The 13,516-nt window shown below is 41.6% G+C and overlaps 1 protein-coding gene across 1 annotated transcript; it reads right to left on the bottom strand.

Annotated features, from left to right (window-relative positions):
* Nucleotides 1-1,527: 1,527 nt before the first annotated feature.
* Nucleotides 1,528-13,511, bottom strand: lrp3 (low density lipoprotein receptor-related protein 3; the record flags this gene model as incomplete). The annotated part of the gene is given in 8 exon segments (XM_008404995.2): nucleotides 1,528-4,989; nucleotides 4,992-5,711; nucleotides 5,799-5,931; nucleotides 6,752-7,224; nucleotides 8,089-8,705; nucleotides 9,874-10,079; nucleotides 10,182-10,320; nucleotides 13,502-13,511. Coding segments are annotated over 8 exon segments (2,364 nt in total), but the record flags the coding sequence as incomplete, so codon positions are not given.
* Nucleotides 13,512-13,516: the final 5 nt, after the last annotated feature.

Here is a 13,516-nt window from a genome sequence, read left to right as displayed (position 1 = left end):
CTTGAAAATTTTGGCAGAAATTCTCTCCGCCGTTTATTTTCTATCTTCGATGGCCCTAATAACGCTGACATACTGTTCCCATTTCACTAACATTCATTGTCCACCTTGTTGCCCACAAGCTCGTCCAGCCAGTTGACTTTTTATAAACCTGCCAACTAATTTAAGGTACTGATGACCTTTTACGCTTGTACAGATTTTAGTCCTGTTGATGTACTAAAGCTTACTTGAATTTGTGTTGTCAGGTTTTTGCATCATACTGCCACAGGATGGTGCAGGGGAAGTGTTTGTTTGAGTTTGAAGAGATGGTTTCCTTTCTTCTGGAGGTGAAGTTTCAGTAGTTTTCTCAACCCAACACTATATAAACGTTCTGCGGTTATATAAAAAACATTTAAATTTATCGCCAATTTCTCAGCCACAGAACATGTTCTATATTGCTAAAATTGCCTAAAACGTCAACTTTTGTCTCATTAGCTAACCTCCCGTTGCTCAGGACTTTTCTACAAACTAGCTGCAATATTGCCGCTTTCTTTTTTTGTACGGAAACTTCTACTGACAAAAACTTCAAAAAACCTCTGTTGAAGGATGTCAAACTATCCCTATAAATTGTTTTAGGACCTGATCACCAACATAATTTTGTCCACGGCATTACCTTTTAAAAATAACTGTAACTTACTGAGAGGATGTCGTTTTTCCTAGAAAGACAACAATAAACTTGTGGTGCTTTTTATAGACCCAATGTATTCTGGTAACTGGGTATTTAAAAAAGAGAGACTTCTTAAGACTAAAACAGGTCTGTTTTTCCATGTCCAGGCAGTAGTTGTTGCAGTTTGTAAATACTGTGTAAAAAAAATAAAAATAAAAAGGTGCCATGGACTCCTGCAAAGATTACATTCCTCAGACGTGCTGTGATGTCTTCACACACTACATAATGGATGTGTGTACCTTTGTGTTTGTAAAACAAAAAAAAAGTGTAAAGTTGTACAATGATAACAATGGAAAGTGTTATTAAATATAGCAGCTTATAATGCTTGTAAAAGGTATTTGTCACTTGTCATGTTTGTGGCCTCATCAGATAAAAGCACTGCCAGAATAAATAGTGACATAAAAATTCGAGTTCGTGATTAAGAGTTATATTGTTTCGAAAGAGTGTTTTTGAATTTGAAAAGTTTACCATTAAATCTATTGTCTTTTACCTCGTCCAAGTTGGGGTCGCTAGTTACTGCTCAGTATTTTTAAGTTGGTGAAAATGACTAATGTAAAGGTTCTTAGTTATGTATACAAACTGTTTGCCTTAGATTCTACTTACACTTATTTTGTTCAAATAGTTGCACTTTTATCCAATAAGCACATGCACATGTCAAAGCATTGTGACCAAATGTTTTTACTGCAGTATTGACAGAAAGGACAGCTGATATCAGGAGATATTATGTACACAAAGTGCCTGCCGTATTTATTTTTTTTTACTGCTTTCGATCTGTTTTTTTGTAGAAATTTGAAACTCAGTTTTTGTGTCACTTGGTTAAAGAATATTTATTCAGGCACATCAAAACTGTGACACCGGTTTTGATCAGTAGGTCTAGATATACATTTCAGGAGAAAAGTGTCCAAATTTTCTCAAGATAACAATACAAACTCATGTTGGCTTCAGACTTCGATAGGAATAACAACCTGACCTAAATTACAAACCTTAAATTATTCTCGACCTAATTCAGTGAAACTCAACAATGCTCGAACGAAAACATTAACATTAATGTTGGTAATTAAAATGTATTAAATTATTTAATTCATCTGGGAGGTTAAATGAAACCTAACCTTTTTCAGATTACCCGCAAAACAAAACAATTCCAAATAATACATGTTTCAACATTACTAAGATTTTAAATGTCACCAGAGGGAAAAACAAAAAAACAAAAACATATTTACACGACGTTTTACCAAAATGATATCGTTTCCCCCTTAGAGAAGACAGTCGATTTGATGCAGCGGTAAACTGTAACCGAACCGAACTGGTGAACTGTAACCGAACCGTCCAGTTGAACGAATCACAGCGTACCGCGTGAAGGAAGGCAAAATATCATAAACAGTCGACCACGGCTGTCAAATTAGCTTTGACAGAAAAACCACGACATGACATGACGCAGCAGCATTTTATGAAAGTACAAGAAAAAAAAACAGTACTTTGCAAAAATATTCATATTCGTTTTTAGATTAAAAAAAAAATTATCACACAGAGTAAGCCTACTCTATACGTGGCTTAAAGGTAACGCTGCACATTATAGTGTCCTGCTCTGGTGATGTTTTCCTTCAGAAAATTGATTGCAAAAAAATCATGACACTTTCCAGATTTTAATGTGTAAAGCCATTTCCTTTCCACTTCAAAAGCAATTTGTTACTTTGTTTTGGTGTATCATATCAAATTCCAATACAGTGTGGTTGAATGACGCGTGACAAAATGTGAATGTGTTCAAGAGGTATGAATAGGTTGGCAAAACCTGTGGATGAAGGTAGCATGGAACATTCAGCAAGCTGGATAAGAAAAAACTAAGTTTCATTCATGAACCCACGTTAAGCTCCTACCAATGTCTCTTTCTTTCTTGGGCAAAGTTAAACCATTCCTTCTTTTTACTGCAAAAATATTGGCGCGATACGTTTACAATCTAAAGTAGTCGAGCCGTAATTGGTAGAAGCGGCTCTTGCCAGCGAAAAATGGCGTTTACAAAACGCGCCATAGACACGAGCAGAAAAGGGAAGATATAGTCACACAAGTCTTAACCGAAAACTGAAAAATAGAGTTATTTTCTTTATTGTCCCATATTAGAAAAAAAACAAACTTTCATTTCCTCGAGCAGTTCCACGAACAGAGAGTAAGTGAGACGTTTTTGTCGGATCCGTACCGTTCGTCTCCATTGTCTTCACAATCATTGCGGATACTGGCATAGAGAAAGTTTGGATTATTCAAGCAAAAGAACATGTAATAATCAAGCAAAAGATTATTCAAGGTCAAAGACCTATTCGCCCCAGTTTGGGTATTTAAAAACTCATGACGTAGCAAATAAGAAATGCTAAGCAAAAAATTTGAGCTGTATCCAAAAACGTGTTGAAAATACATTTGCCAGCAGAAAACGCAGGAGAAATCTTTCCAGCTGAATCTGTTGCCTGCTTCTTGATATTTCACAAAATAAGTTAAAATAAGTTTCATTAAAAAAAACTTAAAAGTGTTACATATATAATATATAAGGCTTGTAGCAAGATTAGCTTAGTACAAATTTCAAAACCAGGAAGAAACAGCTGCTTAGTCTTTTTTTTTTTTACCAATTGCTAATAAATGTGCTAAGCTAACTGCATCCCTGCTTAGGCCAAGTTGCACATGAGGTAAAAGAACATCTTGAGGAGCCTCACTTATCAAACCTGAAGCAAGCTGTTAGTTTAACCCAACAGAAAATGAAAACAGAGCAGCAAAATGTATCCCTTCCTCCAATTTTCAAATTTAGCACTAAGCTAACTTGCTAATGTACACTGCACACATTTAAGAAAAATATTGATATTGACACATTTTGATGGATATTACAACCGCAAGTAACCAATTCAACACACAGACAAGAAAAAGCGCAAACCACTGCAAATCTAGCATTTTGTTTCCAATCTGTATGCTAAGCTAGCTAACCGCCAGCTAACAGCCATTAAACTATAAATGTGATGTGGTTCAAGCATTCATGTTGGCTAATTCAGTTCAAGGAGAACAAGTATTTTTGTTTTAAATATAAAACCAACAAATTTCTTTATGTCAAACAGTAAAATTTTAACATACTTCTTACGCATCACATGATTCGGATTAGTCATGGTATTAGTGCTGGTATCGAGGTAAACCAAGGTTTCGAAAAAGTTTGTTTCATAATCTTCCATGCCTTTTAAAATGTTTAAGGTTCTTTATTAAAGAAAGTGCTAGAGTGACCAGAATTTTCTCTGGTTACGTCAAGCATAGAGTACAGTGCGCCTCTTCCCCCACCAGTTGCTTGCACACTGCCACGGAGCTGGCTTGAAAAGGCTCTTGTACTTTCAAGAAAGACAAATTCGGCTGAAATATTTATTTTTTCCGATTATGAAAAGCGTTTACAAAATTCTGCCTTTGTAACTAAAGGAAGTTCCATCCATCACTCGTAGGCTGTCGTAAAACTATTGTACAGTCGTACATGTCTGTCGAGTAGCTAACCAGAGGCTAGCTAACCAAACACATCCTGAATTATTAACCAGCTTGTTATGCAATGTTCTCTTGTAAGCTACAACTAAATTCTGAGGCTGTTTATTCCAGCCTTCAGCTGAAGATGGTGCGTCACAAAGCAGCAATAAATAAATATCAAACATAATTATGCTAACAACAATCAGCATCCTGAGAATGAGAAACCAATGGCAGGATGTGAGAATGAAATTAACCAAGTAAGTAATAACTGTCTTTTTGCATTGAGTAATCGATTAAAATAGCGGTTCACCTTTTCAATAAATAAACAGAAGCAATAAATATCTCCACCTTCATTCCTAAACGTGGCAGACAGTGACCAAATGTTAAAAATTACCGTAAAATATTATCTTGTAGGAGAGGGAGGGGAAGAAGTTTCTCGATAGGCTTCCACGGCTCACAGTCAGTAGCGGTGTGTAATGGCTCTGGGTAGCAACATGAAGCTGTTTTGGTTTGCTCAGTAGATTTTTTTTTATGTGTTGGCCTAAGCAGGTTGATCAGAGTTGTTCAAATACTCAGTGAGCTTCACAAAGAAATTAACAACACACATTGCTGGTTTTATTCACATCAGGATAGAGTAGTAAGCAGTCAGAATATGAACCGTCAGTGAAAAGGAAAGGTCTGACACATTAGAAGGACACTTGATTGGAGCTTTATCCGGTCTTCCCCCACCGAGAGCTTTCCGTGTTTCATGGCACTTCCCTCCCTGAGTCTTCATCTTCCTCGCTGTGCGGAACCTGCTGAGTCAGCTTACTCCCTCTCTGTTCACCTCACTCCTTTCCTCACTAGGCACGTCCACAGAAAAATGGCCGTCAAATTTCTCTTCTTCCACTAACGGAGGCACGCTCTCAGAGGGTGACGACACTGCTGAACCCTGAGGGTGACGTCGCTCCAACTGCGTCGAGGAGCTGCTCTCCAGCACAGGAGGAGACACGGGGGAAAACGGCCCCACGGGCGAGTAGCGTTTTAAGGAAACGCCCTTCAGGTTAATTGCGAGTTCCAGAACCAGTTTCTTTGATGGCCGGCGGGGGAAGGAGGGAGCAGCAGCCGCCTCAGGGGCTGCCGGGTCTGACTGGGGAATCTCGCCGACGGGCGATGGTGCCTCCGAGTCGGAACTGTTCACAGAGTGCGGGGACAGCGGCGACGCGGGGCTCTCGGGCGCGCTGGCCTGGAGGTCGACCACAGTCGAGCACGAGCCTCGGTCTTCAGTTGAGTCTCGCGCAGCAGCTCCTGCCGCTGCCGTGCCCAGGGACCCCTCCTCCCTCACGGTGTTGTAGCTGTGGAGCCCCAGCGTGACCTGCGCGGGTTCGGCAGGATCCAGCAGGGCGGCGTGGCCCCTGGCTCGACCAGTGGTGCGGAACAGCCGGCTCCACAGCTGGCTGAGGCGCCGGCGGGAGGAAGCAGAGGAGGAGCGGCGGGTCGAGTGACGCCTGATCTGCCTGCGCATCGCCAGCCGCAGGTTCTGGAGCATCGACACCTGAATGCAGGGAGGAACGGAAATACAGGTTATGTCTGGTGCTGTGTCACCGTACATTTCCACAACACAGACCCCATATGGTGTTACCTGGGTGGGGTTGTAGGCTGGGAAATCCTCCACCGGGGGGATGAGACCCTGGGCTATCAGCTGGCCGTAGGAAGGGGGGGCTTCCCTCTGAACAAACTCTGCCTCCATGCGAGTCATCTGAGTCTCAAACGCTCTGCAATTAGAGCAACAGTGAGAAATGAGACAACCTGTTTTATATTTAATTATTATCATTTTTTATTTCCACTAGCTGCAGTTAAAAGTATTAGACTCAATCAGGTATTCCTGTGTATTACAGCTTCTGCCCAGAAAAAAATCATGTACTAACAAAAAATAAAGAAAGAAAGACAAAAGCTAAATCAACACTGATGCTGTTCCTTGCATAAGTATTCATTCTCTGTGACCTTTTCTTCACTTTGGTTCATTACAACCACATAGGTCAGGACAGTTTTGTTGAAATGTTATGCGTCAAAAAGAAGGGTCAATGATGAAATGTTTTAACACAAAATGATCCGTTGCATGCATACGGTCCATCCAGTGGTGACCTCAAATGGGGGTCACGACCCTCTCTTGAAACGCCGGCTCCCCCAGAGAACCAGGTCAAAAAAAAGTCTTCTTCAATGAAAACATAAATTTAAAACCCAATAAACAAATAATTTGAGACCATTTTCAACAAATACAATAACGACATAATAATGCAAGCTCACCCTTTCAAAGATTAATAAACTTTAATTTCTAAAGGACATTTAACACTGGAACTGGAAGACAATTTAAATATTATAAATAAATAAACAAAACGACAAATAAAATGGACACCGAAGTCTCTGTAAACAAAATTTGCCCTTCCAAAAAACAAAGGACCAGTTGAGACCAGACAGGGTTTGGTAGAAAAACAAACCATCGTGCAAATGGAAATTATTGAGCTAGTTTTAATTTATCACGCATTAGTAAATCTAAGCCGTAGATTTACTTCTTAGGATTACGATATCCCTCACCTGTACTCTCGGTTCCTCAGCGAGTGCAGCTTGAGGGCGCAGCCGAGAGCGATGACCAGCAGCAGGCTGCAGACCAGGCTGCCGATCAGCGCCGCCGTGATCACCTTGCGGGGCACGGCGGCCAGGCAGTCCCTCTCGTCGCTGCCGTCCAGGCAGTCCTCCTGGCCGTCACAGCGCCACGTCTCAAAGATGCACAGGTTGGTACCACAGTGGAAGTTTCCGGGTTGGCAGTCGTAGCAGTTCTTCTCGTCCGAGCCGTCTGGACACCTCTTCTGGTTGTTGCAGCGCTCGGACGGCGCGTAGCACGCGCCGCTGCCTCCCTCGCACGGGAACTCCCCATCCGGGCACGCGGCACAGGCCTCCTCATCGCGGCCCGACGGGCAGTGCCAGTACCCATCGCACCGCTGGTGGTCGGAGTAGCAGCCCTGCTCACTGCCGCACGGGTGCTCTCCAGGGAAACAGTAACCTTTGACCTATGAGGTGTAGGAAAAGATACAACATCAAATAAATGTATAGGCTTTGCTTGGCTACACAGAAACAAGTCGCCATGACAACTGTGGCCCCCAAATTCCATAGAGGTGGTGATATAGATGGACTGGATATAGATATATATGTATATAACTTTATTTATTTACTAACTTAATAGATTATTATACGCTGTAAGTTATTTTTAAAATGCATAATAGTATTTTACTAACATGTGCAAAAAGGATTTATTAAGAAAAATAAAGTATAAGATTATGATTTGGGAGCATCAAAGATTTAAAAAACAAAACAACTAAACAAACAAACAAATCTAATTATGCTTAGTTTCTTATGGTATAGCAAATTTACTTTTGAGAGGAAGGGGTAGAATACATAAGATATATTTTTTCTCATTTTTAGTTCAAACTTTTGTTTCAATCAACATGTGACATGTTCATTTTTAGACTGTACCTGAATTAAACAAACACAAAAATAAATAAAAATCTGTGGAACAATCTGTCTAAAGAAAGCAATGAGAGAAGATCAAATTTTACTTTCAAGAAAATAAAATATAATAGGTTTTCAAGGTGTAATTAACTTTACTCACTTAGTAAAATCAACATACTTCTTTTGTACATACATTGCCTGTTTTGTTTTTAAAGATGTACCTATATTTATGGTTGATTGATGCTTATTATATATCAAAATCCAAATGTTGTTTATATCAGCATGCGACATGTCAATTTTAAACTGTAAAGGAATTAAATAAATAAATAATACATTTATTTAGTTGGGAGAAAGGGGTCATGGCCCCCACTAGTCACCCTCTTAGGGGCGCCACTGTGTCATGAAGCTTAGGAAAGTCGAAGCACCTGATAGGTGGCGTTAAAGCCTCGCCCGGGGCTGTGAGGCTGCGCCATGTACAGGACACTCATCTGGCCCCGGCTGGACTCCAGCAGCGCCGGCCGCCGGTTGTTGTGATGCGACAGCACCTGCAAGAGATGCTCCGTCCGCTGCAGCAGGCCGTCGTAAACGTGGAGGGAATCCCCGGGCCCCAGCTGCAGGTCCAGCTGCAGCATGATGGGCTTGGGGTCCTGGGTGTCCAGCAGCCAGGAGCATCTCAGCTCGTTCACGGAGCTCCGGTCGGCGTGGAAGAAGTCCGGCGAGGCAAAGGAGCCGTAGAAGTTCCCCAGCCGCTTTCCGCAGGTGGTGTCCGGACAACGCAACTCGTCACTCCCGTCGCGGCAGTCTCGGTCCCCGTTGCAGCGGAGCGCCGCGGGCAGGCAGCGGGTGGTCTGGGCCTCGGTGCACGGCAGGGAGCCTGGGGGGCAGAGGCTGAGGAGGGGCTCGGTGGGAGGCGGGAAGCAGCCGTGTTCATCTGTGGCGTCGCCGCATTCATCCTGGCCGTTGCACTTCCAGGAGCGAGGGAGGCACTTCCCGTTCCCGCACAGGAACTCGTCTGACTGGCAGCTGCTCTGACCGAGGTGACCTGCAGAGGGCAGAAACCCAGGCAGAGTCCAGCTGTGTGTAAAAACCAGACCGCTGTTCTACACTTAGCTCCATACAGACCGTCTGGGCTCTCGGGCAGCCTCCTGGAGACGTTGACTCTGTCCAGTTTTACATTTTACCCAAAACCCAAGGTTTGGGCGTGAAATATGTAGGACGCGAGTTCGACGCCTTTGCTGTAAGCAAACATTCTCCACTGACTGAGCGCCTTTGTTCACTTCCTCCGCTGCCGCTAAAACCACAAGTCAGGCAGACTACAATTCTAAAACAGAAAATCGACATTGTCGTTGACAACTTCTGATTCTGTTTGCTGATTAGTTCGGTAGGAAAAAAAAATATTGGATGGAATCCAAGTAAACAAGAGAAAGCCCAGGTTGTCTATGGAGTGAGATTTTAATCTAGCGGAATTCCACAGGAAAGCAGTGACCAGGTCAGTGTGTAGTTCAGTGTCAGTATGAATCCAGTCACTCTGTGAAGGTTTCAGCGGGTCAGAGGTAAACAACAACATGCAGAATAATTACAAACTTCTTGCCAATTTATATATACCAAATATATCATTCAAATTCATTAGGGCTGAAACGATTAATCAGATTAATCGTGATTAATTGATTATTGAAATAATCGTGAAGTAATTCAGTAATTAATCGTTAACTTGACCATAAACACAAAAAAGGCCACTTGAAACCAGAACTAGTGAAGTGGCAGATTTAGCTTCACCTGATTAAAATTCTGTAGAAAACAAATTTATAAAAAAATAACTATTGAACACATTTTGCTATCCAAATATGAATAGATTAGCAAAAATAAAAATGTATCCTTTGCTAAAAATGAGCAACCATACACTAAAAAATGTATGTTATAAAATTTTTTGCTTGATTAATTGATTAATCATTAGAATGATTGATAGATTAATCGATTACTCAAATAATCGTTAGTTGCAGCCCTGAAAGGCACATCATGACGTTAGATATAGAAAAACATACAATGATATCCTTCTAGTTTACACTCACTCTTTGTTAGTTTATCACATAAAATCTCAATGGAACACATTTAAGTGTCTGTTGTCATGTCTGGCTGTGAAATGAAATATTTTGTGGAGTATGAATATTTTTTTTGCAAACTGCAGCGCAGAGAAAGTGTTCCCTTCTCACCTCTGATGTAGGAGAGACGGAAGCCCTGCGCCTGGCCCGCGCTGTTGCTCCCAGAGTGAAAGTAGAGCCAAACGCGCCCCCTGGTGGAAATAAAAGGAGTGGGCAGCACGGAACCGCAGAGCCTGGACTCTCCGCTGCGCGTCGGCATCATCAGCAGCCAGTCCGCCGAGCATCCTCCCGACTCCATGAGGTCAAAGTTACGGAAGCTGGAGCCCAGGACGGATCGTGTTGGTGTTTTTTTTTTTTTGTTTTTGTTTTTTTGCTGGGAGAAATGAAATGTTACTGCGCATGTGCAGCAGCGACCCTACCTGATGGTTATCACTTCTCCCGGACTTCCCTGGATGTGCCAGCTGCAGTTGAGGCCAGGCGGGTAATTTAGGGGCCAGGCCGGGCTGTAGAGGACCCCCCTCCGCTCCGTGTGGACCTCCACCTGCTCTGTGCAGGCCGCTTCAACACACCAAAACACTGAACCATTATCATAAGCAGGAAATCATAATATAATATATATTACATGGTGCTATTTCCCTCCCATAAGTGCGTTTGAAAATGAATTGTAAAATACATTTTCTTATTAAGCAAAATGTCCTGCATGTGATCTCATTTCAAATTTAAAATATATAAGGATTAATACAAACTAGCAGAAAAAAATTGCATTTGAAACTGTCCTGATTCAATAATTTTATAGTTTAACATCAAATATAATGTATAAAACCCTAAACTATTATTTTTAATTTGCCATTTTCCTGTGACTGCTGCTTACCCCATCTATGCTTTACATATATTTCTTTTAAAAATGTCTATATTTTTGTTAAAATACACATTTTAGTCCCTGTATATACACACCTGCATCTTATGCTTTAAGATATATAACATACAAGTCAAAGTCTGATCAGTAAATAGATTTAAAGTTCTAATAAGTAGATTCACTGAAAAAAAAATCAATGACACTTTTATGACAAATATTTGAAACTAAATCTTTTCATGTTTTAAAAACTAACATGACAGATTTTGGGGACTACTGATCAAACGCTGCAAAAAAACCCAAAAAAACCCTCAAAATGTTATCAAGTATTTTGTTGTTGTTTCTAGTGCAAACATCTCATTACACTTAAAAAAACTTACTTACAAAGAACTTTTCAGCAAGATATAGCAGCTTGTTCTAAATAATTTCTTAATATTGATTTTAAAAAAAGTAGTAGTTTCACTGTCAGATTATTTCTCCTGTAGCAGGAAAAATGTCTTGTAAGTGAAATAACATGCAAGATTTTTTTTTATCAATATTAAAGAATTGTTTACTTGAAACAATTTAGTTTTGTCTTATTCACACTGGAAATTAAATCAAAAACACTTGGTAAGATTTATTTATTGTTTATTTTTTGCAGTGAATGTAGATTGAAAGAGATCCAGAAGGAGTTAAAGTGGCAACCAAGGCAACGGCATCTCTGTAGCCATGGCGCCGTTGCTCCAGGGAGCAACTCCCCCGTCAGAGAGAGGCGGTGAAGCTTCAGCAGCCTCACTCAGGGATCCTGATGCTTCTGCAATAAACAGACGCCTCAGGATCAACCCGCTTTTCCGAAAACCTCCCTCAGTTAGGTTTTCAGGGTCAGGGTTGGGGTGACTACCCACCACTTTAAAATCAACTTCTGTTTTTCTTCAAAATCAGACGGTGAAACGTCTGGTGCGGCATGTAGAGCGGATGTTGGCAGATTAAAAAACTAATCCAGCTAAAAGCTTCTGAGCCACAACTCGAGATGTTGATCGGAGAATATTTATGTCTGTGATAAAAAACACCCAGAGATGGACTCGGTTCTGCTGAGGGAGTGTGAGCTTGTTTTTTAAGGTTTTCACACTTTACCAGTGAATCAGCAGCAGAGTGAAGCTAGAGGAGTGTGTGTGTGTGTGTGTGTGTGTGTGTGTGTGTGTGTGTGTGTGTGTGTGTGTGTGCGCGTGTGTGTGTGTGTGTGTGTGTGTGTGTGTGTGGGGGGTCATTAAAAGCTAAGTGATGGATATCGACTAACACGACGTGTGTGGACGCGCATCGAGCAGGGCTGTAGAATGTTTCTGTTGCCGCAGCAACCCTGGACTCCTGCTCCCTCCGTTAGCTCCATGTTGGCGGCGGCGCCGCCAAAAGCCTCACCCTGACCGACCGACCTGCAGAGTGGCGGAGAGAGGAGGAGTTGGAGCTCGCTTTGCGACGGCCTAGTCAAAGTCCAGACAGGAAGCGGGAATGAAACGCTGCGACTGGATTGTAACAAAGTTGTGTAGATACGAATCAAGCGAAAGCTTCTGAACTGTTTTATGTACAGTACGTGATGTTCTTGTTTCTGAGCATTTATCCAGTTTTAAGATAAGATAAAGAGGAGACATGTTTGAGCATGAGAAAAAAAAAGATAAACTTTTATGGTGATGTAAATTCTCATATTCTTCAAAACGTAAAAGTATCGCACAATAAAAAAAAAATCATTTTAGCATTGAAGTACAGTTTGTTGTTTGCAAAAAAATAAAATAACAAACATACAAACATTACAGTTTGGTGATATTAAGCCACTCCAAAACAAAAATTGGTTGGTTTACTGGCATAAACCTGGATTTGAATCACAACAGGGATGGAGTCGAGGTCGGGAGAAAACTGAGCCCAACACCCAAAACAACTATACTAGCTGTGAGGCATAGTGGTGGCTGCATTATGCTCAGGGTCAAACGGGTTTTGGATTTGATAAAGCAGGCTGATTATACAAAATCCAACTTAGATTTGTGTTGCTATATTTAGTGACTGTTCAGACAAGAACAAGAAGATAAAAACCTCAGGGAAAATTGTTTTTTTTAAGGAAATAGTTCAATCAGTGCACACCAGCTCTATTGAAACTTTAACTGTGCTTTAAAATAAACAAAACAAAACAAATGTGTGTGTTTATATTTGATTATTTAATCCAAAAATAGACCCATACTTCTTGTTTTTAATCATGAATTCCAGCTGTGTCCTTTAATTTCAGTTTAAACCGTCATTAAAATCCCATAAATGAAGCCGATGATGACGAGTGTCTGCAGAGACTTCTGTCTGCAACTAGGAAGGTGTGTGAATCACTTATCTCAGTCACACACAGACCTCTAAAGAGCGTGTGTTGCAGCTTCAGCATCAACTCTATGGTCATTCCATTAAGGTGCAGAGACACAGAGACGGGAGGAGGAGGAAGAGGAGGAGGAGGAGGAGGAGGAAGAGGAGGAGGAGGAGGAAGAAGAGCGGGGCTGCAGAGAGAGGCAGTGATGTAATGCTGATAGCAGCATCACGTTTGTGAAAGAGCATCCATGTTTCTACACTCGCCCTGATCATTTAGCCACCACAGATCAATGCTCTCGGCAGGATGACTGACACCGCTTCCACCTGCAGATCACAACATGGAAACCTCTGAAGGCTCAGCACCGAGTCGGCGGCAGGAACAATGCTGCCCCGGATTTATTCAGGTTTATTCAGGTGTGATTAATGAGAAACGCATCAGAAGCGAATAAAAGCTAAAACTCGGGTTCATTAAGCCTCCATGAATGGAAGGAACACAGGGGGTCTGCGCTGATGGATGGATGGATGGATGGAGGGAGGGAGGGAGGGTGGGAGGGATTGTTGTTTTCTCACCTGCACAGAGCGGGG

Source organism: Poecilia reticulata, linkage group LG3 (genome assembly GCF_000633615.1).
Source record: "Poecilia reticulata strain Guanapo linkage group LG3, Guppy_female_1.0+MT, whole genome shotgun sequence".
Classification (NCBI taxonomy): Eukaryota; Metazoa; Chordata; class Actinopteri; order Cyprinodontiformes; family Poeciliidae; genus Poecilia; species Poecilia reticulata.
The sequence above is the reverse complement of the archived record's forward strand: the minus strand, read 5'-3'. Positions and strand labels throughout refer to the sequence as shown.